At 39.8% G+C, this 23,300-nt stretch overlaps 2 protein-coding genes across 7 annotated transcripts in view; both read left to right on the plus strand.

Moving 5' to 3' along the window:
• Positions 1–23,300, plus strand: part of LOC122975607 (synapsin-3-like) — a 117,124-nt gene that overhangs the window by 19,101 nt on the left and 74,723 nt on the right. For all 6 annotated transcript variants that reach the window (XM_044344129.1, XM_044344128.1, XM_044344125.1 and 3 more), the window contains 2 exons: positions 2,291–2,348; positions 14,614–14,705. In XM_044344129.1, the coding sequence (XP_044200064.1) occupies positions 2,291–2,348; positions 14,614–14,705 (150 nt within the window). The remainder of the gene's footprint in view (positions 1–2,290; positions 2,349–14,613; positions 14,706–23,300) is intronic.
• On the plus strand, positions 5,846–10,460 carry LOC122975608 (mucin-2-like). The gene is made up of 2 exons (XM_044344130.1): positions 5,846–10,256; positions 10,360–10,460. Exon 1 carries the CDS (start codon positions 8,571–8,573, stop codon positions 9,555–9,557), a length of 987 nt encoding a protein of 328 aa, XP_044200065.1. The 5' UTR covers positions 5,846–8,570; the 3' UTR covers positions 9,558–10,256; positions 10,360–10,460.

The following is a 23,300-nucleotide window of genomic DNA, read 5'->3' on the forward strand; positions in this document are numbered from 1 at the left end:
ACAGAGAATGAGACAGCTAGGGACCCAAAACTTTAAAGTCCAACAGCTGGCAAATGTTAAGAACAAGATCCCCCTCAGTGACCGTAATGAACGTTAATGAATGGACCTAAAAGGACAGATGTAGGGGCATGAAAAACAAAGAGGCGGACATAGGGAAGACAAGTGGAGGAGTAAAGAGTCTTTGTTTGGTGAGAGGTTCTGAGAAAAATTCTGCAAAGGAAAATGTGTTTTGGTGTGAGTAGGTCAAGAAGCACTCTAAATCCCAAACAGCCTGTCCCAGTAACCGAAGGCCTCTAGCATGTAGCCTAGATCCTCAACTACACACAGCTCCAGCCTTAAGCCCTCGACAGATTGTTAACTGTCTTACGCCTGCAAGGGGTGAGAGTTCAATACTGAGACCCTCAGAGCACTGGGACACAACATGGCTATAAAGACAAAACAATAACATTGCCAAAAATGTGTAGGGAAATACACCACAATTTATGAATTTATGTCATTGTCAAATTAACACCGTAATCAAATGGGGTTATAGTGGAAATGCTTGGTAGAGTCTCACACCAGTTTTATGTTTAGTAGTAGTGCCTCTCCAAAATAAGACCATAATTCCCATTCACCCTCTTGCATGGTCAGGCTGAATAATGTTTTCCATCCACTTTCAATCCTTTCACCAAACTGTCATAAAAACTGTGAAAGATTCAGCGCAGTTGGCACTGTTAGAACAACATGTTTTGTGCCGTAAAGCAGTGGTTACCAAGCCTTGGAACATTTTCTACCAGACAGTGAAGAAACAATAGGATCAGGCAAATATGCTTTATGATATTGGTTTGCTGGTTGGTTCACCACTTTGATCTAGATTGTACATCTTCATGTTCCACTCAGTATGAACTATGATAACGTTGGTGACCCCTTTACTTTTCATCTAGCACCATCATCAGGTCAAAATTTTTAATTTGTCCAATACTTTAGTTTATGACTAAATACCTGCAAAATGAATGACATTCCTATCAGCCTCAACTGTACTGCACAACAGCTGTTTAGTGCTAATCAGCAAATGCTAGCATGCTAACACACTGAACTAAGATGGTGAATGCGGTAAACAATACACATCCTAAACACCATGTTAACATTGTCACTGTGAACATGTTAGCATTTAGCTCAATGCACTGCTGGGCCTAAGCACATCTTCACAGAGCTGCTAGTGTGCCTGAAGACTCATGGTCATGTTAACTCTTTGAACATAAGAGGAGAAGAAGTGTGCAAAGAAGACAAACATGGTGGTGGCATGTTAGCGAAAGACCAATAAACAAGTCCAGTTGTGCAGTGTTCATTCAAATGAACAAAAGTACAACGATGCTAATTTTCCACTATGGCTTTTCTGTATACAAATGCCAACTTTAAATAGCACAGTGAATCCACACATGTCTATCGTTCAATCTAAATACCACAGGTGTGATGGTTAGAAGATAACTCTTCCAGTAACTGGGAGTTCACAAGTTCAGAAAGAAAGAAAACAAGTGCATCAGTGCTGGTTGATGGAAAGGAGAGAATGTCCTGTATTTTTTCCATGTGATTGTCAGATGGCTCCTTACTTTTAGAGTACTATAAGAGATCAGTGGCCAAAAGTAGCAACCAGGGAACATTCATGTTGTTAGTGGCTGAGAATGAATGTCATTTCACTGCATATTGGCTCATTTGAAGAATACACAAAACAGTTTTGTTCCATAATACCATTATCTCAAGAGAGTATGAGTCTCCAATTCACCTTGACTACTGTCACACACACTGGAATATTACAGGTTAAAAAATTCAAAACACAGGGATCCTTTGACGAGTACACTTTAATAAAAGCTCTTTATTTCACTAGTTACTGTTTTCCAGGGGATTCTGTTTACTTGAAGCCCCAAAAGGTCAGATTCTGCAATCATGGAAAATATGAGTCATTATTTTGCCGGTTCACAAGGTATTTTGGAAGGTCTGTTGAAATTTCAGCTCTCCTTCAATTAAATAAACAAAGGATATTTTAAGGTTGTTTTGACTGTTAGGAGTGTTTGGAGCACACAGTACTGTTGGTCCAGGGGAGGAAACCACATGCTGAAGTACGCATATGACCCAAAGGCTGACAAATCAATCTATGTAATGCAGTGATACACACTTTGATTGGTCTCAAAAACTTTATTACCATTGTTGAAATATCATGTCTGCAGATTACTACCTAAATAAAAGGCCTTTACTGTAAATGTAAAGCATATTTTTTTGTCATTTTCTTAACAGTTTGTCTGTTTGCTTGCAGGGCGAAGTATTTCAGAGGCAAGAAGCTGAATGGAGAGTATGACATCCGCGTAGAACAGGTATGGTAGATTTAACATATATTTGCTTAGTTAGATATTTGAAAATAATAACTTAAAAGATATAAAATTGATTTAATTATTCAGTCAGCCTTAAATTAGATAGTATTGTGGATGACCCTCACAAGTTCCTGCCTGCAACTGGCTCTGAAGTATATATATATTATGTATATATTATTAAAAGATTATTTCTGAGGCAGAAATAATGTACAGTAATGGGCTGAAGTAAACCTTACTCAGTGCAAGTTAGCTAGTTCACAAACTAGACAGTGATAATGCACAACAAAGTTTATTAGTCTGAGTGTATTATTTCCTATATTGGGACACATCAGAGTGCATTATCACACTTAGACCTATACTATGGTCACTCTCTGAATCTTTAGAGCATCAAAAAATGGGGCGAGTATCTTAAAACTGAAGTGTTAAATGAGAAGATCAATACCACTCCAATGTCCTTGTGTTACAGAACTAAAGCCAGGAGGCTGTTAGCTTAGCTTAGCAAAAAGACAGGTAGCAGGGGGAAACAGCAAGCCTGGCTCTGTCCTAAGAGTTCACCAGTTAAGATGTTTGGCCTTGTTTGTTTAATCTGTGCATGAACAGATATGTTAAAATAACCTCTAAATTCCAAAACTGATTAAACTAAAATGAGATGAAACATGTTGATCATTGAACTTTAGTTAGTCCAGTAGGTGTATTTTTTTGATCTTTGGACAGAGCAAGGCTAGCTGTTTCCCCCTGCTTTTGGTCTTTATGCTAAGCTAAGCTAATCATTTCTTGGCCCCAGCTTTATTTGATGAGCAGACATGGAGGTCTTTTCATCTAGCTCTCAGCAAGAAAACAAATGAGCGTCTTTCCCAAAATGTCTAAATATTGATTCAAGGCAGCTCGATTCTGATTCATCACAATTGTACCACTACATACTGTATGCATAGAAATGTGTTTATAAGTCTAGACATACACTATTTACAGTGTGTAGATGGCATCTAATTTACCTCAAATAACTGTTCAGTCATACATCTGCAAGCCATTGTTGAGACTGGATCTGTCTTTGAAATGGAGTGGTGGGTTTTTATGAGAGAAGGAAAAAGGCACCACAAAAAGCTGGACCGGTGATTTTATAGCCTGTTTGCTCAACTCTCTACTGTTGTGGTCACATCCTCTTTCTGGGAGGGGTTGGGGCTGGAATATGAGTCTAGATATTTCTATGAGACGTGACTTTTTTTTTTTTATCTTGCTGTGTCACAGCTATTGAACCCCAATAAAAAGTGGTAAACTTAATTAGGCCCCTTTAGTCGACAGTGAGGGGGACCATTATGGGCGTCGCACCATATGAGCCCCCCAAAGCTCAGCCATAGCTCCAACTGACCTACTTAGATCTTGTTGGACCCTCTGCTTTTTCCCAGAAGCCCTCCGCTAACAAGTCAGTCGCTAATTGCCTTCAGCAGCCAGACTCTTCATAGGTTGTTTGTGCACCTCGCTGAGAGCCTTAGGATGATGGAAACCCAATATCTGTGTGAAAAGTTAGCGACATGCTGAGATGAACCCTTTTAGGGGATGACAATAAAAGCAGAGAGGCCCGTTGCACTTTTTCCCCCTCTCTTTAGTCCCACTTTCTTGTTGGCTTTTAACATCTCTACCCAGCAAACATTTTTAAATTGAATAGTCTTTTTACAATGGCCTGCAACAACACTGAGACACAGCATTAACATTAAGGTTAAAGCAAACTTGTAGTTTCTACCTAAATTTGTGTTTTGCATTTATTTGAGTGTGACTTTTTGCTGCACTATTATAACATTTTGTTTGTATTTCAATCGACATTGAACCTGGCCAACATTAGCTTGCTGTCATGTTCATGCTTCGTGAGCTCACTGAACCAGCACACGAGTCCCAAACTAACATAACTCTTTGCTGGCTCGCTTGTATGCTGCCATATAAGGTACCATCTTTGGAGTCAAGCACACCATGTGATGCTGCAGTGGAGAAGCCTGATCTGATGCCAGTCTGTATGAAGACAAAGAGGTAGACAGGGTGCTCTGATTCTAAGGTGTAATATGCTCTGGCACCTCTACCTTCCAAAACCACTGCCTGACAGTAGATTTGTAAGCCCATTGTTGTTGGCATTCCCCCATTTACTTGACCCACTTTGAAGGTACATTTGGCAGACGCTTAAAGTCCTGTGTCCACCGAGTAACTCTTTTTTTAACCACTACACAGATGCTTGTGGAAGCACTGGTGATCATTCTTTGAACTGAAATAAAAACAGGCTTGAAGTCATTGGTTTCTTGCAAAATGATGAAATATGTTCAGTAATGATTCTTGATGCTCTTAGTGCCAAATACATGTGATCCTCAGATTTGTGTAACAGCATACCTTTTTCAATTCCAAATGAAAAACACAGCCAAATATGTGAAGAGAGGTTCCTTTCTGACACTTAAGGGAGAAATACAAAAAGGTCCATAATACACTTTACATGGATAGAGCTGGGAGCTGTACTTCTCTCACTCCCATTCTCTTCAGTTAATCCCTTGTGGTCTAAAGGGAGTTAATGTGCTGTTACATTAGGTCAGTGGTCATATATCATGAGCCTGTGACACACACAAGTTGTACTCCTTTTTTTTTTTTTTTTTTTAAACCAAACAATCATAATCTTGGTAAAAGTTTTGACAAGTTTTGATAGTCAGCTAAGGCTGTACTTTGGCACAGTGGTGCTTTGAGCTAAACTGTAACATGCTCACGGTGATGATAGGAATGTCATTAGTTTTGCAGTTACAGTATTTGATCATAAACCAAACTACTGGATAAAATAAAACACTGACTTCCCTAGAGCACTGACCTAGATCAAAATTCAAGATCAAAATTCTTAACATAAGTGTAATATCTGAGGCACAACTCGTAAAACTTTGCACAAAACAGGGGATGATGCACTGTATATACATATACAGTATGAGTCAAAAGTTTGGACTCACCCTCCCATTCTCTTGAATGAGAAAGTGTGTCCAAACCTTTTACTGGTACTGCATCTCAATGTCACAATGATGTTTTGAGAAATACGCTTACTTGTTTTCTTACCGAGAGTTAGAGGAGAAGATCGATACCATTCTCGCATCTGTGCAATATGTTAGGAGTTAGAGCTAGGAGGCTAATTGCTAAGCTTAGCATAAACTGTTTCTTATTCATCAAAAAGTAGATTCTGGTAGAATTTTTTATTTATTTTTTTTAACTTTGGATGAGCCAAGCTAGCTGTTTCCCCCTACCTCCAGTCTTGATACTTTGCTAGGCTAACCTCCTCCTAGTTCCAGCTCTATACTTAAAGGTGCGGTGTGTAGAATTCAGTGGCATCTAGCTGAAGGGATTTTGCAGAAATGGAATATAATATTCATAATCAGTGTATAATCACCTGAAAATAAGAATTGTCGTGTTTTCGTGGCCCAGAACGGACAAACCAAACACTGGCTCTAGAGAGGATCTTTCGTGTTTCACGGCCACTGTAGGTTCTCCTACATGCTTGGAAGGGGAGGGGGAGGCAAGGGGTATTCGGTGGGTTGCAATTTGCAATCTCACTGTTAGATTCCACTAAATCCTACACACTCCACTCTAACAAAGAGACATGAGACTGTTATCAATCTTCTCACCTAATTCTCTGCAAGAAAGTGAATATGCATTTTTAACCCAATGTTTTTCCTTTAAAGGCACAATCAGTGATCCAAATGTTAACAACAGCGTTGTCCAACCACCACCAAAACAGAATACACACAATGAAAAAGAATAGGGATTAGAACCTTTTGTCACTCCCAGATTGATAAGCAGTGTTTTGCACTGTAAAACTCTTCAATTATGGCTGTAAATTTAGCCCTAGTTGATATGGTCAAAAAATAACAGATGGGGCCAGATGGGGCAAGATAATGTACAATAATGTTTGCTGAACTGCAACCACAAGTGAAAATTGTGAGATAAATCCTAATACATATTGTTACAGCACCTAAACTGGAGACAAGTCATAAATTTAGTGACCAAGTAATGTCTATTTTACAGCAATATTTACCTCAAGATAGCTAACATTACCCACCTTAAGCTACTGGTCATACCAGACCTAGTAAGACCATAGCAGCAAAACCCCTGAGCATATTGGATTGAGCAAGGATGCGTTTTATTGTTTAAGCATTCAACTTTTTATTGGTAAGAGAAAAAATGTGTTATTTCTTCTTTCAAATGTGACTCAGTCTCACTTTAAAGGTTGACCCCCAGCTTTTGACCCACATATTTTATTTTTTACAGATTTCCTCAGGGAGTTTTATCTCACAGTAGGTGGCTGAAGATATTTCGGGCCAACAGTTTTTTATCCTGACACATAAGCTTGCCACTTTATACTCTGACCCAGAGATTTGGTTGAGAATAGTGGTGCGATCCATGCAGCTTAGGGGATTAGGTATTGCCTACAATGCCTTTTGTATGCCTTTGAAGTATCTTGGAGCACAGTGGCAGTGCCGAGCTGAGGGCTTCTTCATCTGAGATCTAGTGCACCCTGCTTGTGATGTCTGACAAAATTATGATGGCACATTGTGAAAAATGTTAAAATGAAAATTTGAGTGTTGCAGACAAAGCTGATCACAGACATGATGACACCTACTGAAAGGCTGCCAAACAAACTGCCTGTTTGCAACCCACAAGCACTGCAGAGTCATAAACACTGCAATTTACACAATTGGACAAATTAAGCAGTTAAAATTGAAGAGGCCTGTTTGTGAAAGAACAAGGGCCAGTTCTTCAGGGTTGCTGGACCATGTGTGGTTTGGGTCGTGTGGGGCAACATCTGCTCAGCAGGCGTATGACCTCAGCGCTGTCCACGCTCCTTTCTGCTGCAGTCATGGCAGCTCACAGGCAGTTGGCTGTATGTTATCCGTACCCTGTCTTGGCTTGCCAACTATATAGGGCATCTGTGCAGAACTTGCTAAAGATGGATCATTTGGTTCAGTACTTGCTGCAGACATTTTACTGATCCAGCTGCTCCAAAGCCTTATGTTGCCCTGTTGCATTTAGCATCTGTCTTAGATCTCAACATTTAGTGCCTCAGTGGATTATTTCACTGTTGTACAAGGTGGTAGTGATTAGCGGCAAATACCTCTCTGTGGTGCACATGAATGGCCCATTGTACTTTAGACCTATCGATTGCATCAGTTTGTGATTCAACCGAGCTTATCAAGAAATACAGAAAAATTCTGGGATAGTCAACAAAAAAGTATCTGTCCTGCAGCTAAAAATTAAATCACTACAGTCTGCTCTCTCGGAACATTTGTACACAAAACTGAATAGCTGTACAGTACCTCATATAACAGCATGTCAATTTACCACTTGACAGACAATTATTTGCACATTCTTATTCACAAGTAACATTTCAAACAAATGCAAATGAATGCATCCATGCATATTTTCTTGTTGTTTTTGATCCAATTTTTGCTTGGTTAAGGTTTTCTACATTGGAACGTAAGAGGTAAAGCAATAAAAGAAGCACTTTGTGCCACAGAAAAACATCTATTTTCAAATGAAAGGAAACCACACAATAAGAGGCTCCATCTGGGCTAAAACGAGCTTTGTCAACAGCTTTTGGGCTTCTACCGGGGACTAAAATAAAACACCTGTCAATGAAACAAGGTCAGTGTTAAAAGGAATATAATGGGCATTTGTAGAGAGGAAAAGGAGAAATGAATGTTCAGTAAGATTAGTGATATCTTACAGTAGTTGTGATCAGTGTAAACTTATAATATCAGCGTAAACCATCATAATTAATGTAAGTCAACATTATTGTCAATATTTAATGTTTATTGTTGTTTTTTTTAATGTTTCATAAATTGTATATGCAATTTTTACAGTATAACATTTCCATACAGGATTTTTTCCATATAATATTGAATTAGTTCAACTGACATTCAACTGCTTTCAGTGTCTAAATGTCAACTGATTCTTATTCTTTAGCTGACAGTTGAACTACTACAACTGCTCACATACTGACTGACACCTCAACGTTTTACAGTGCACACTTCAACTATCTCTAGTGCGTCAACTGAAATGAACTGCTTTGATGGTTTACAGTTCAACTGACATTTCAACTTTCATCTGTAACTTTTAAAGTGACAGTTATCTTAAATCACAGCTGACAATTCATCTCCTTTCAGTTTATACTTGCAAACTTTGTTCAATTACTTTGAGTGCTTACATTTTTCATTTCAAATGTTTTCAGGAATTGGACTTCAGTTTATTTCAGCTGCTATCAGCTGTAACACTTCAACTGATACCTCAAGTCCTATCAGTACTTACACTTCAACTGACACCTCAAGTCCTATCAGTACTTACACTTCAACTGACACCTCAAGTCCTATCAGCACTTACACTTCAACTGACACTCCAACTCCTATCAGTACTTACACTTCAACTGACACCTCAATTCCTATCAGTACTTACACTTCAACTGATACCCCAACTCCTACCAGTACTTACAATTCAACTGACACCCCAAGTCCTATCAGTACTTACACTTCAACTGACACCTCAATTCCTATCAGTACTTACACTTCAACTGACACTTCAATTCCTATCAGTACTTACACTTCAACTGACAAATCAAGTCCTATCAGCACTTACACTTCAACTGACACCTCAATTCCTATCAGTACTTACACTTCAACTGACACCCCAACTCCTACCAGTACGTACACTTCAACTGACACCTCAAGTCCTATCAGTACTTACACTTCAACTGACACCTCAATTCCTATCAATACTTACGCTTCAACTGACATATCAAGTCCTATCAGTACTTACACTTCAACTGACACCTCAATTCCTATCAGTACTTACACTTCAACTGACACCCCAACTCCTACCAGTACGTACACTTCAACTGACACCTCAAGTCCTATCAGTACTTACACTTCAACTGACACCTCAAGTCCTATCAGTACTTACACTTCAACTGACACCTCAATTCCTATCAGTACTTACACTTCAACTGACATATCAAGTCCTATCAGTACTTACACTTCAACTGACACCTCAATCCCTATCAGTACTTACACTTCAACTGACACATCAAGTCCTATCAGTACTTACACTTCAACTGACACCTCAATTCCTATCAGTACTTACACTTCAACTGACAATTCAAAGTATTTAAGTGCTCCAACTTACACTAACACTTCAACTCCTTTAAGTGTTTAACTTAAACACTGCAACTCCCATATGATATTTCACATGCAAATAACTATTATTTTAAGACATTTTAAAATATTTACAGTGCCTGAAATTTTATACGCACAATTTCTTTTATAAACCTTTTTTAGCTAGCTAGAAAAAAGCTGCAGATTACAGTGCAAGTGTAGCTTGAATGGTCATTCTCACTTGTTTTTGCCAGAGGACAAAAGATCCTGTTTACAAGTTGACTCATGACAAAAGGCACCTTAACCACCTGAACCTCAGTGACACGGGTTTGTGCAAATCTAAAAATACTCGCAAAGATTCCAGATGAGCTACTGTCAAGTGGTGTTGACTGTACTGTCCGCAGGTTCACATGGCTTGGCAGTTGTGGCAGAGTTCACACAGAACTGCAGGGATAAATGAGGCTTGCCTCTAAATGTCTGTGGTCATACTGGAACAGTGCCTTGCACTATAGTACAGTTTTGTCAGGTATGAGATATTGTTGACTGAAGTACAAGATGCTGTTGATTAAAGGGCTGTTTTCATGTGAATAAATGTCTGTGGTGCGGTGCTCCTTTGTGTGACACCACAGTGATTCAGCACATATTAAGCCCATGAAAGCTGTTTCCATCTGGTGCAGAGAAAATAATGTATTTTATATTTCTAATTGCAGTGAGAGCAGTTCTAGCTGGCAGAAACTTCAATAACAGAAATACAAGCTCAGTAAGATGGAACTTTTTACATTTGGGTTGTTAAATTCAGCTTGAAACATGGTTGAACCTAATCACAAGCCTACTCTCTCCTGCTACTCTGTCCCTCCTAACAGGTCGGCTGAAATGTATTCTTAATTCACCCTGAATGCAGGTCAACAGATGAGAAGAATCAGCTCTGGAGACAGTTGTCCCATGCATCACTTCCTGTTTTCCTTTCCCAGGGCAAGAGCTGCTCCAAGACAAGTGTCTGAATGTGTTACCGTGATGGTAACCATGGGACTGTGAAAAGCCTCCTGTCCTGGCTTTTGGGCCTGTGCCCTGCACCAGCCACTTCATCCATTACTGCCCAATGACAGTGGCCGTTAGCACTCCTCTTACCCAGAACCAGCCAATCACAGACAACGAGGAATGCTTGGCTCTTGCCAAAATTTTGCCCACTCTCTTGTCGTGGCAAAAGTCAACGTAAGCCCCCGTGTTTGGGATGGGATTTGCTTAGCAGATGCAATGATGGAGGATGTGTGTGTTCCTGTGCCTGTGTACGTGCATTTGGGTGTGTTATGTATTCAAGTGTCTTTTTTGGCAAGGCATGTGCTGCTGAGCACACAGATGTTTCTTTCAGAGGCGGGTATCAGTAAAGAAGAGCTGAGAAAAGGAAGGGAGCCAAGTGCATGTCCTTGAGGCACATTGAGTGTGAGTGGCGCCTCGTTGTCCCCTAAATAAGATTATGGCATTTACTCGCCCCCTGCTCTTCCTTCGAGAGTGCAACACAATAAATAAAAGAGGTGGGTGTTTTTTTTCTCTTGGCAAAAAAACCCAGTTTGGCACATTCTTTTTAAAACCGACTCACTCCCCCATACAGAGTTTACATGGGCCACAGCACTGGATGAAAGAAAAATTATCTCTGAGAGAAAATTGCTGATAATATTTCCTTTTTATGTAGATGAAAGCCCATGTAAAGCCTGGTAAAGCAGGCTTAAAGTCTCAAATTATGATTGCTGCATGAGAATGGGTAGATAGCAATTGACTTAACTTGCTATGCAAATTGGCAGGAGATGGGTTGAGAAGAGGGTCAAGTGGAGGATTTGCTTCCATCTCCATCCATGTTGGCATTTTTGATGACTGATCTATATGAGGCGTGTTGTACTGAGGGTTCTGTTGAAGCCTACAAAGCAGAGCAGCTTATGTTTGGGTTGTCACAAGGCCGCTACGGTATCAGCCAATGATCAACTGTCAGTCAGTCAGCTGCTCTTTATTGTGCTAGCTGTAAAACTAAAGTGCAAATCACAAATTCATCATAAACACAAAGCAATTCATTATAAAGTCGGACAGTATAGAATATCTGACTAACATAGCTTGTCCAATATTCATTCTCCTTATGTAAAGCTCTGCTTTGTCTGTCTGAGGTTGGTGCCAGGCAGGTATAGTCCAGTGGATTTATCAGAGCTTTTTCACTGCTGCCTGCTGCACCAAAGTAGATAAGAGCAATGAAACTGACCAAAACAGTCATGCCGTGGACCTCAAAACCAAAACAAAGCTAAAAGATGCTAAAATGCTCCGTTGAACTGAGAGGAAGGGTTAGTCACAAGGTCATAGCTGTGTGTGTGTGATCAGGCCATTTACCTTGGCATTCCAGGATTTCATCCATTGACCCTCCAGTCAGAAACCTATTTCTTTGATTAGCTAACTGCCATATACCATTAGCCATGTGCTGTGCACATGTGCAGGGCTTCACTCCAAAATGTAGTTTATCCTTCTGAGACAGACTTTGCTCCTTGAGTGTCCTTGGGAAATGTTCACATAGCATAAATCATCCTGTTCCCCAAAAATAAACTTAATACCTTAAAGATCTCTATAGCATAAAACCCTTAAAGGTGCAGTGTGTAGGATTTAGTGACGTCTAGCGGTGAGATTGCAACCAACTGAATACTTCTCCCTCACCCTCCCCTTCCAAGCATGTAGGAGAAGCTACGGTGGCTGTGAAAGCAAAAACAAAAACATGAAGCAAAAAATGTGAAAGGCACTCTCTAGAGCCTGTGTTTGGTTTGTCCGTTCTGGGCTACTGTAGAAACATGGCGGTGCAATATGGTGGGCTCCGTGGAAGAGGTGTACATATAAAGGGCTCATTTTAAGGTAACGAAAACACAACACACTGCACCTTTAATGCAACAGAAGTAATCAAAGTTGATAGTCAAACTAGAATTTTTGTTCTTTTGTTTTTTCACATGCTAATAACAGCCTTGGTTTGGCACTTCTATGGATGACATTTTCATTTTATTATTTTTTCCTTTGAGTAAAGTTTATTGTTAATCACTTCAGTGTTAATAGGGAGTGAAATATTGAATCTGACCCATTACTGACTCACGTTTAAGGTACTCACAGACAAATGAAATGCAGCCATGTTCTTTTTGCAGTGTTTTGTCTGGTAGTTGACCAAGTCACGTCAAAGTGAATTTTTGTTTTTCCACAGCAGGCTGCTTGTTTAGGGTCCATTAAGTCCACTACATTAATGTCACTCCTCATACTTAAAAGTGATGTGAAGACTGACAAACAACAGTTTCATGCCTGAGGTCAGGGCTGCTGTTGCATCCTTCCAGGGCTTTCTGTACCTGGAGCAGATGGGAGTTTAAGATGACGCTGCCTTGAGGTGGAACCTGTCAGGGAACATGGGATACGTGTGATCCCACAATGTGTTGAAACCATTGTCTATGAGCCGCCCAGCACTCAACAATACCTTCACTTCCCCCCTGAGAGCTTGAGTGTACTGTCAGTGTACAGTCGGTTTATCAGAGCTATTATGCTGAAACTTGCTGCTTGCTGCAGCTGGAAACAATGTTGATGAGAGCAGTGAGAGTGAACCAAAACAGTCAAGTTGTGAGTCAGAAAATTAAAACAATGAGCTGTAAGACGCTAAAGCACTCCATAGAGCTTAGGTGGACTGCAGAGTTAGGAGATGATTCTCTGTGGGTTTGTCACTACGAGGGACACAGCATTTGATCATCGTCATTTGATCCATCATTGACATCAAATTATTGACTACAGCAGCTTTAAGCAGTGTGGCTACTGGAAGTCCCCTTGAGAAAATCATTCATAAGCCCTTTATTGTAATGCATTTCCTAACAAACTTGATTATATTAGCCTCAAATACCACAGACGAATCCATGTATTTATTATAATGAACACTTCATTTACAGGTAAAGTTCACAGTTTGAAGCAATACTTTAATTTTACTACAGTATAATGATTGATGAGTATTGATTTATTCACTAAAATCTCTCTAAACAGTGTCTTGTTACTGTCCAGCTGTCATAATCCAGATGATAGAAGCTTTGAGTTCATAAAAAATGATGATACAATCACTTGGATTGCCTGCATTATTACTATGTGCTCATAGCCATAACCTTTAGGAAGTCTAGCTTTTTTTTAACAGGATACATAGAGCCTGAGAGGAAGATCCACACTTGACAATGTGTATTTTAATAATCTCCTTCAAGGACAATAGGATTAAACATCAAGTGAACTTCTTTTTTTAAAGAACCTAATATGACTGATATCACTGACTTGACAAAACTATGCCCCTTGGCTATACCCGATGACACACTCTTTTTTTTTTATTTTTGCATTGCACTTTCACTATTGAATAAGAACCCCTCTGTGATAGCGCAATCATTAATGTGACAGAAGAAAAGTTCATTTCAGGAAGACTAAATTCCTGCAGTTTAACAGGAAGCATTAACATGAATAGATTTCTAGACTGCAGTGACAACCATTAGAGGGGAAATTGAATTGTCCCTCTCTGTCCTCGTCCATCCAGAAAGTCCATTCCCAGAAGTCGACTGTCGCCCCTCCTTTCGAGTGTCTCTGGGAGTTTGACTGAGTCATAAGGTAGCCAGGCTACGGCCTTTCACAAGGCCCTCACTGTCCGGGAGGCCACAGACTGGGGATAACTTAATTTGCCTCCTCTCACCAACTCTTTTCTGTTGCTCTGACTCTTGTCTTTTTCTCTCAGCTTATGCAGAAATGTGAAATGATGGTTTTAGTTACTTTTCTTGATAATTTTTCTCCTCTAAAGGCAAAGATGTCTAGTAAAAGTGCTTCATCACTTGACTTTCACGAGTCAAAGGCACTGTGGTTAATCTAGTGCCACAACAGAACATTTTTACTTTTGCTTTTTAAAATAAATACATTTCTGTCAGAAAGCCAAAGGAAACAAGAAGATCTTTTATGCATCTGAGTACTGAAGTGCTCTACAGCACCACATGACCCTGCAATGAGTCAGAGAGTTCAATTACTGTACACACACTTGACCTGATGGGTTGTTACAGGATGTAACATCTAATCTCATTGTGTTTCCTCTTTGTGTTCCTCAGGCGGAGTTCTCAGAGATCAACCTGGCCTCCTACGTCAACTCAGGATGTATGGTGGATATGCAAGTCAACAAAGGTGGCACCAAAGTGGTCAGGTAAGATGTTTGAGGTCGACAAAGAACTCAAGTCCTTCTACTGTGCATTTGCCCACACAATCTATAATCTGCCTCAGTGAGCTTGCACAAAGCTTGCAGTTCTTTTCTCTCAGTGGCATTGAGCTGTATATTGCCTCTCAGAGAAATTAAGGCATTCGGAAAAGTAAAAATAGGACTTCTTATCCATGTTCAACCCAGGTGGGAAATTCGTGTGACCATGTTGAAAAAAGAGGCAAATATTTAATCACTTCATTCAGTCTTTCTGAGCACAGTTTGAGCCTAATGTCACCACTCAGTCTTGCAAAACACATGTTATACAATCAGGAGTTTAAGCAAAGCAGCATTCTGGCAATACTGATAATTCCCATAAAACCACCGGGTTGTATTGCCAGCTCAGGTATATTTATACCCATTTTTACAAAGCTTTTCAGTCTGTGCACATGCACCTCTAATCACTCTGTAGAAATCAGATTACTGCTGAGTCTTATTACACTTCATTAATGCTGACACCTGCTTGCACTTTATGCATCACCTTCATGCAAATAATCAAAGTGAAAAGTAATTTCTCTCTATCAAACTAAACACACAAATCATTTATGTGCCATTTTTGGGCAGGTGCTGAACATTTTGGGTTATTTTTGGTACATATGAAAAATAGAAATGGTCTTGCAGTGGCAGTGGTGGCCAGTAAGCAGCTCCTCTAGCAGCAGCAGCAGCAGCAGTTGGACACGTGAAGCTGGGTGTTTAAATAGACTGCTCTGTTATGTTCAGTTGGGGCTCAAGGAGATCAGTGATGATCAGCTGATCTGGATGGCAAAGATAACTTCATGCTCCTCTTCAACCTACACTATGAATGTCATCAGTGCTTTTTTTATTTTAATGTATTGTATGTATGGAATTTGAATTTTGAATGGTAGGATTACAATCAAATTAAGTAACAATGTTGCTAAACTGTATGATGTATCATCTAAATTTTCTGCTAAATTTTTCACTAAATATTTTCACAATTTCAGAGAAAATGTACTTCTAAAATGTACAACTTTAATCAATGTTAGTAAATTTGCAAACTGTATTTCTTAAACTGGTAATAAGCACACTTTACATCTGTATTATTAAAGGTACCCAGTGGAGTTAGTGTTGGTATGAGTGGGTCCCTGGTAACATGGTAACAAATGTAGCAATGCATGAACTAACATAAGACAAAACAAGACTGCTAATTTAATAATTAATAATTGAATTATTTGTCATTTGGTAAAACAAACAATTTTGAATCATCTGTATCATTCCATGAATGCTATTAATGTTTAGTTGTTAAGCAGATAAACAACTAAAACAACTTCTTCAACTTTATGTTAGCTAAACTTTAGCTAACGTACAGTTGAAGAATAATAGAAAAACATGAGTATAGAGATCAATGTTTTTGCTGTAACTAGTAGTGTTCGGATAAGTGAATTCTGGCTAAAAAAATTGGAAATACTTCTTTTTATTCATTCATCTACACTTGCACCACAGTGTTCTTTACTGGCTGTCTTTTTCTTGTGTGATTATATTTGACAGTTGATGGTGATAATGCTCCAACAAAGACAAAGAGGAAGCAGCATTGATGTAAACAATGCAGGATTTAAACCGCCCCAGCGAGTTCTCTGTTTGACATGGCATCAACTGCCTTTGCTTAAGGAGTGGTCACATACACTATATCTGCAAAGTCTGAATAATCCCTCGCTTCTTATTCTCCAAGCTGCTGAGTTTCTGCATAGCGACTGGTCGATTAGATCAGCCAACCAAGTGCATGCCATCCAGCGTCAGCCCACCAGTCTTCATTCTGTTTCACAGCTTCCCTGGAGAATGATCAAGTAATCTGTGTTTTGGCTTCAGCTCCACACAGTTTTATGCAAAAACCTTCTTATCGGTGTTGAAAGTAGTATTTGTACCGGAAATGGCCTGACCATTGCCATGCAGTGCACTGTGAAATAAAGGGAGGATAATCATAGACCACGGGCAGTAATACGACCGATGTTACAATGCAACTTGTTGTCAAAATTGACACTGAGGTTATTGTGCAGGTTGAATATTTTTGGTGATATTGCTGTAATGATAGAAAGGCCAAATTGGTTGCAGATGGTGTGACTGCTGCCTTGTTCACAAACACTGACATTCATCGCCAAATTGTTGTGGTTTAGATTGTGGTTTATGACTCTGTGCTTGACTACAAACAGTGCAATGGTCTAGCAAGCACTCTGGTTGATAGTGGCTGGAAACACTGTTCTTTAAATGGAAGGTCCCAATTAAACCCCTAAAAGTTTTTATGTTTGTATGTAAGACACTGAATGTTTTGCTGGATGAAAAAAATCAGTTACAGATTTGAATCTGTCTTTGTCTTAGATTATGGCCAATGAAAATGTATTATTTCTTTGATAGCAACGTGTTTCATTCTGAGTCACAAGAATGTTGTAATATGTTGACAGATAGACAGAGGACAGACACAACACCAATTTCCCAAGCACAAATTAAATGCACTCTGTCTGATGACATTTTTCCGTGTGCGTGAGTGTTGTTGGGAGGGTTGCACACATGCTTAGAGGCACGTTTACACTGTATATTTACAGCAGGTTCCTGCTTTTCCACGTGTCTATGACTGTTGTGCTCGCAGCGCTGTGATCTCTGACCTCTGTCCACAGGCATGCTCGCTTAACACATCTCCTCTGTCGGCTCAGTGCAGCGGCACACTTTCTCACAGTTCTGTAGTTTCAGAGTTGTTTATGCAGTGAGGTTTCTCTCACTTTTGTCATATTTGCTATACAATAAAACAATAATTCTTTTGTGATATGGTTAAAGATATCAACAATGACAATGTATTTCACATAACAACTTAACTAATATGAAAGAAGCTAAACCAGGCAAGAAGCATATAACACAGTATTGAGTGTGAATGAGGTTTTTGTTTATCTTGGTTATCTTTTGCAGACTGTTGTCTCAGATTACAAGTGGTGATTAAATAGATTTAGTTTGCCTTTACACCTGATATAAACATGCATCCTGATTACAGTGCATCCAATGTTTGCTCTGTAATCAGATCTTGTGTATGATAGGCAGGTGTAAATGTAAAGATCCAGTAATCCAAACCAGCTTTGGAAGCAATCAGCTAAATATTTGGCCACTTTAGCATCAAAGTAAAAGCAGCTCTACTGTAATTGAAATGCAAGATCTACATAAACAAGAATTTACTTTTGGGTGCACATCCACACACAACCAACACGCTACAGGCAGTTGAGATAGCAAGATGAAAGAAGATAAAAGAGAGCTCAATTCTCATGGACAAAAGTTATGTGCGTGGCAGCATTTCGGTTGGGAAATGAAAAATGAAATGATATGGTGAGTTTGAATTTGAGCTGTAAAGTTGCAGACGTATAAACTATGTGAATGCACAAAAACTATGCATAACCCATTTTATACAGCCATGCGTACATGTCATGTGCGCACCTTACACATGCTAGTACAGACCATGCATACAAAAGGTTTTCCAGAGCAATCTGAGGGTGATCTAGTAAGATAGAGCTAAAAAATGAGAGCTGGAAACTAATCACTGCCCCAGATCTAGAAACAAGACTAAGGTCATGCTCAGACCAGATTAGGTGGTGCAGTGAAAATACCCGTCTTCCCATTCATTTGAATGGGGATACTGCGTGTCCGTTGTGGGTGTTATGGCTGCAGCAGCGCCACACCGGACTGTGGCCGGAAAGTTGAGCCAGAGTCAACTTTTGGAGAAATGCAACCTGACGTCACTGCGGCTGAAGGCTGCGGTGGCCAATCACAGATGCAGATTAAACTGATCAAGGCTGTAAACTGTGCCATGAGGGAGTGCAAAGACCTTACTAGGACGAGGGGAGGATGTTTCTCTTTGTTTGATAACGTTAAAAGTAAAGTTAGACTTTGCTGTCCTGAGTCTTTTTAAAAAAGATGAGAGAAAAAGAGAGAGAGCTGAGAGCACCAGTGAGAGAGAGAGCAGATGTGGTCAAGTGAGCTGGAGAGTGAATGAAGAGAAGGAGCACTGGTAGCAAGAAATCTGGTGAATCAGATCAATAAAATGTTATTTTCTGATTATTTCACAGTGGTTACATTCTAGAGTACAAATAAACATGCCCACACCCCGACACACCTCCACTCAACCCTGCGGTGGTGGGCCACACCACCTGATTTAGTCTGAATACAGCCTACAGCCATGCTAGGGGCTCTGTGAGTCTGTTCTTAGGCACAGCAGTGCTTTGAGCCGAATGCTAACCTCAGCAGGCTAACATATTCACAATGATAATGCTAACATGTTTAACTTTAGCAGGTATAATGTTTACCATATTCATAATCTTAGTTTAGCATGTTAGCATGCTAGCATTTGCTAATTATCACAAAACACAATTATCACAAAGTACAGTGGAGGCTGATGGGAATGTTAGTAGTTTCGCAGGTTTTGGTCATGAACCAAAGTATTGGACAAATTAAAATTTTGACCTGATGATGGTGCTAGATGAAAAGTTAAGGGATCACAAAAGTGATTACAATTCATCCTGAGGGGAACATGAACATGGATGTCTGTACCATATTTCATGGCAATCCATCCAGTAATGGTTGAGATATTTCAGTCCAACCAAAAAGTTGGACTGATCAACAGACCGACGACAGACCAGCACTGCCCTCCATAGTGCCATGCTGCTAGCATGACTAACAACAGTTTGAGAATTTATTGGATTTATTATTATTATTATTATTATTATGAGTCACAAACAGTATCACACTAACCTTCGGGCATGAAGAGAAAACAAATCCATGACTGCAGGTTCCTGTTTATCAAAACCTCAAATTTACTGTGAATTAGTATCACAGGGCATCAAATAAAAACTGAAGTTTGCATATAATTTTGCTACCACTATGTGCAACGTGGCATGCTCAGCCTACAGTACAGCAGAACGACATGCCACAAGGTACAGTAGTTATGACATGTTTTTTTCTGCTGCACTGCTGTAGTCAGCCCTTTGGCTTCTCTGCTCTCTGCTGCCAAAACCTCCAGTGAGCTGCTCAGCTCAAAGTGGGAACACTGGTCTGGCTGAAAGACATATTACAGCAGCCAAGTATGATAAGCCACAGAGTGTTTCTCTCCTCCCCCCATCCCCTGCTTCTGCACAGCCCTCCTCCTGTGGTTAATAAAACCCGTTGATTAATTAGTGGTGATTAACGTCGGGCAGTGGATGTGTTAATTCTTAGTGATTGAGGATTTTATTAAGCTTGTTTTACTGTGACGCTCACTGGAAGTAGGTTTGGGTAGCAAGTCAGCTAGATGCCTAAAATGTGAAGGTAAAAGTAAATGTGAGGAGGAGGTTTTAAACTGTTGGGAGTGCTTTCTGCCATATGGAACACCAAACATCAGTATTCAATAAAAAAAAACTTATTGCTCTTAGAGGGCCTAATTAACACTATAAAATACTGTGCCAATCATTATGTCTGCTATTAACCCAACCACTCCTCTATTAACTTCCATTAAGTTGTCTATCAAGGTCTGTTTTTAGCTTTAAATGTGGACAGATTGGACACTTTTTTTAGAATAACAATAACAATCTAAAAATGAGTTTAAGATTTATGATGGATTATATACACAAAAACTTTTGGTTCGGCAAAAAAAAATCTAGTTAAAAATACATTCATGACAGTTCTGAAGGTGTCAAATATGATAGTTCATTACAGAACAGTAATCCAACTAATCAGTGAAATATTGGAAATGTTCTGTGTAATTGACAGCAATTACTTGGGCTGATAACAGCATTATAACAACACTAAATAACAACAACAAATCTTTACTAAACAACTTTTACCATTTAGTTTAGTCAAACCATGTCGCTAACCTTTCTGACTTCATAGAGGTTAAGGGTCAAATCATCATAACCGACCAATACATAACATAAGCAACGATTAGCAATAGTAGTAGTGAACTCTCTGGAGAGTGGTACACATCCAAACTTGGTGCAAACATGTTGCTTTAATAGCCATAACAACATTCAAAAACATGCTGTAACCAAGCACGCTAGCTAATTTTTCTCATAATTGATGCATGTAGATTGACAGTTACATACTGTATATGCAAGCCAGTTTCCATGTGAGTCTCACTTTAATAGTCAGCTGTTAGTGATTGGGTTAAAGTACTAGCTTTGAGAATGAATTTAGGCACAACAGTGCTTTGAGCTAAAGGCTAACATCAGCATGCTAACAAGCTCACAATGACGATGTTAAAATGCTGTTGTTTACCAGGTATAATGTTCACCATGCTCATAATATTCTTGTTCGTGTGAGCATTGCTATAATTTGCTAAGTAGCACTAAACACAAAGTACAACTGAGGCTGATGGGAATATCAGTTTTGTAGTTATTTGCAGACAAATTAGAATTTTAACCCTATGATGGCACTAGATGAAAAGTCAGGAGATCACCAATAACAATTCCTCCTAAAGGGATGTGAATGTCTGTACTAAATGTCATACCATTCCATTTAATAAATGTTGAGACATTTAATTAAAAAACAAAAAATACCAACCCCATTGTGGTGCAGTCACCAGAGTCATTAGGATACATTGTCCATGAATAACCATGAATAGCTATAACCAATTTATTGTGCCAGCTCATGTAGTAGAAGTGAACGTAGAAGTTGATACGTCATGGAATCACCAAAGTCATTAGGATACGTCTCCTCGGCACCATGAATGTCTGTACGAAAATCCATCGCAGCACATCCAATAGTTGCTGAGATTTTTCAGTTTGGCCCAACCGATGGACCAACCAACCGAACTGCCATCCCCACGCCACAGGCACGGGCCATAAACAACGTATCACTTAAACTGAGCTGTCTCAACATCAAGTTGTTTTGGCATTAAGGGTAAAAGTCAGTGTATAGATGTCGAAAGTCAGTTACATTTATGTTCCTTGAAAGCCACCATAACAGGATGTCCTACAATTTTAGCTCTCAACACAAAATGTAGTTCAGAAATATTCTGTCAGTGTAGGTGAAATATCCAGTGTCACTAGAGTCAAGACTGGATTTCAGGAAGTTCCCTAAACTTGATTAATTAATACACTGATGGGTGTTCATGCCATATGGGGTTCCCTGCCATGGCCAAACTGCCTCGTCACACTGTTCTCAGCCCCACAGATGGAGGGAGGCAGCCAGATTACATTAGCAGATCCTTGTCTGATTCCTTTTTTTTTTTTGTCTCTTTCTATTTAATTTTCTATCCTGAAAGCTACCGGTCTCAGCCAGACGGGACCACTCCTCTTTCCTTTCCAATCCCTACAGCACACATAACAAGGCTCCCCTCCTTTGGTTACCTCAGGTGACGATTTACTGCTCAGACCACACAGAGACGATTCAGACTCACACACACATACACAAAGACAAGCCTTAACCCCCCTTTTCCCTTGACCCCTTGAAAACCCATTTTAATCAGTGAAAGAACTGTCTGCCTGGAGCAGCCTCAACACCTAATACCTCAGACAGGTTCATCTTGTTACCGAGCAAATAAATCCTGCTCACAGACATGGTGAGTTCAGACATGGCTTTAGGGTGCCTGAGGGTGGTTTCCTTTAGGAGACAGTAATGAAAGCATAAAGCGGCTATGAGGCCCACTCCACCATCCCTGCTTTTGTAATACAGCCATGAATACAAATGGCCCCGCTAATTCACTCAAACTCATAACAACACTCATTTCCCCCTCTGCCAGAGGTCATTTGGTGCTCTATCGCTCTTGCAGCTCCTTTCCTCATTACATTCGACTCCCATGGGACTCTTCTCCAAATCCTCAACACAATCACTGTTAAGCAACTAAACATTCTCTAATATGTTTTGCTAGCACATGTGCTTAAGTTACACCCTCTCCTGTTTGTATTTCAGAGGTGTAATTCAAATTAATCTACAACTCTTTGTTATTTTAGTTGTTGGCGCATGTTCTTTGTTTTCTGTGTGACCTTCACTGTGCTCAGTGTGGTGTGGAGATGAGCCCTGGAGTGTGATCGCGGCTGGAGGCGATCCCGGGCTCTGGCAGCCCTGACCGGGCCACCGCCCAGGATCTGAGCCCCTGCCAGGTCGCTCTGGTGCCACTGGGCCTGGAGCCACCGCCGCAACTACAACAAGACCTAGATCCAGGCCAGGGGACCACAACATGATACTATGCTTCGGCCAGTAACTGTACACAGAGGGAACAGAGGGTTCTTCAGGGTTCTTTGGATATGATAGTTGTATGTGTACAGTATGGATGAAAACCCAATTGAAGACCTTTTTGTTTTGTTTGAATATGCTCACTTGCCTACATAAAATTAAGGAGCCACAGTTCTAAAAAAAAACGTATTTGTAGATGCAAGGCTTAATAACCTGTTTACGTTTCAGAATTTTTTTTTCAAAAACTCACTTCGATCACCTTCTATCAAACTTTGGACAAAAACTTCACTTCTTCCCCTACTGTGAGCCAAGTGAATCTCAATCCACCAATTAAAACGCTCAAAACCGTTTTCTCAAAATTAGACAGATTGGATGGAGGGGGATTCTGGATTGATTTTAACAAAATAC

This window comes from Thunnus albacares, chromosome 23, assembly GCF_914725855.1.
Source record: "Thunnus albacares chromosome 23, fThuAlb1.1, whole genome shotgun sequence".
NCBI lineage: Eukaryota > Metazoa > Chordata > Actinopteri > Scombriformes > Scombridae > Thunnus > Thunnus albacares.

What these genes read in the sequence shown, in the direction of transcription:
- LOC122975608 (XM_044344130.1), top strand. Translation starts at nt 8,571, where the DNA reads ATGTTTTCAGGAATTGGACTTCAGTTTATTTCAGCTGCTATCAGCTGT.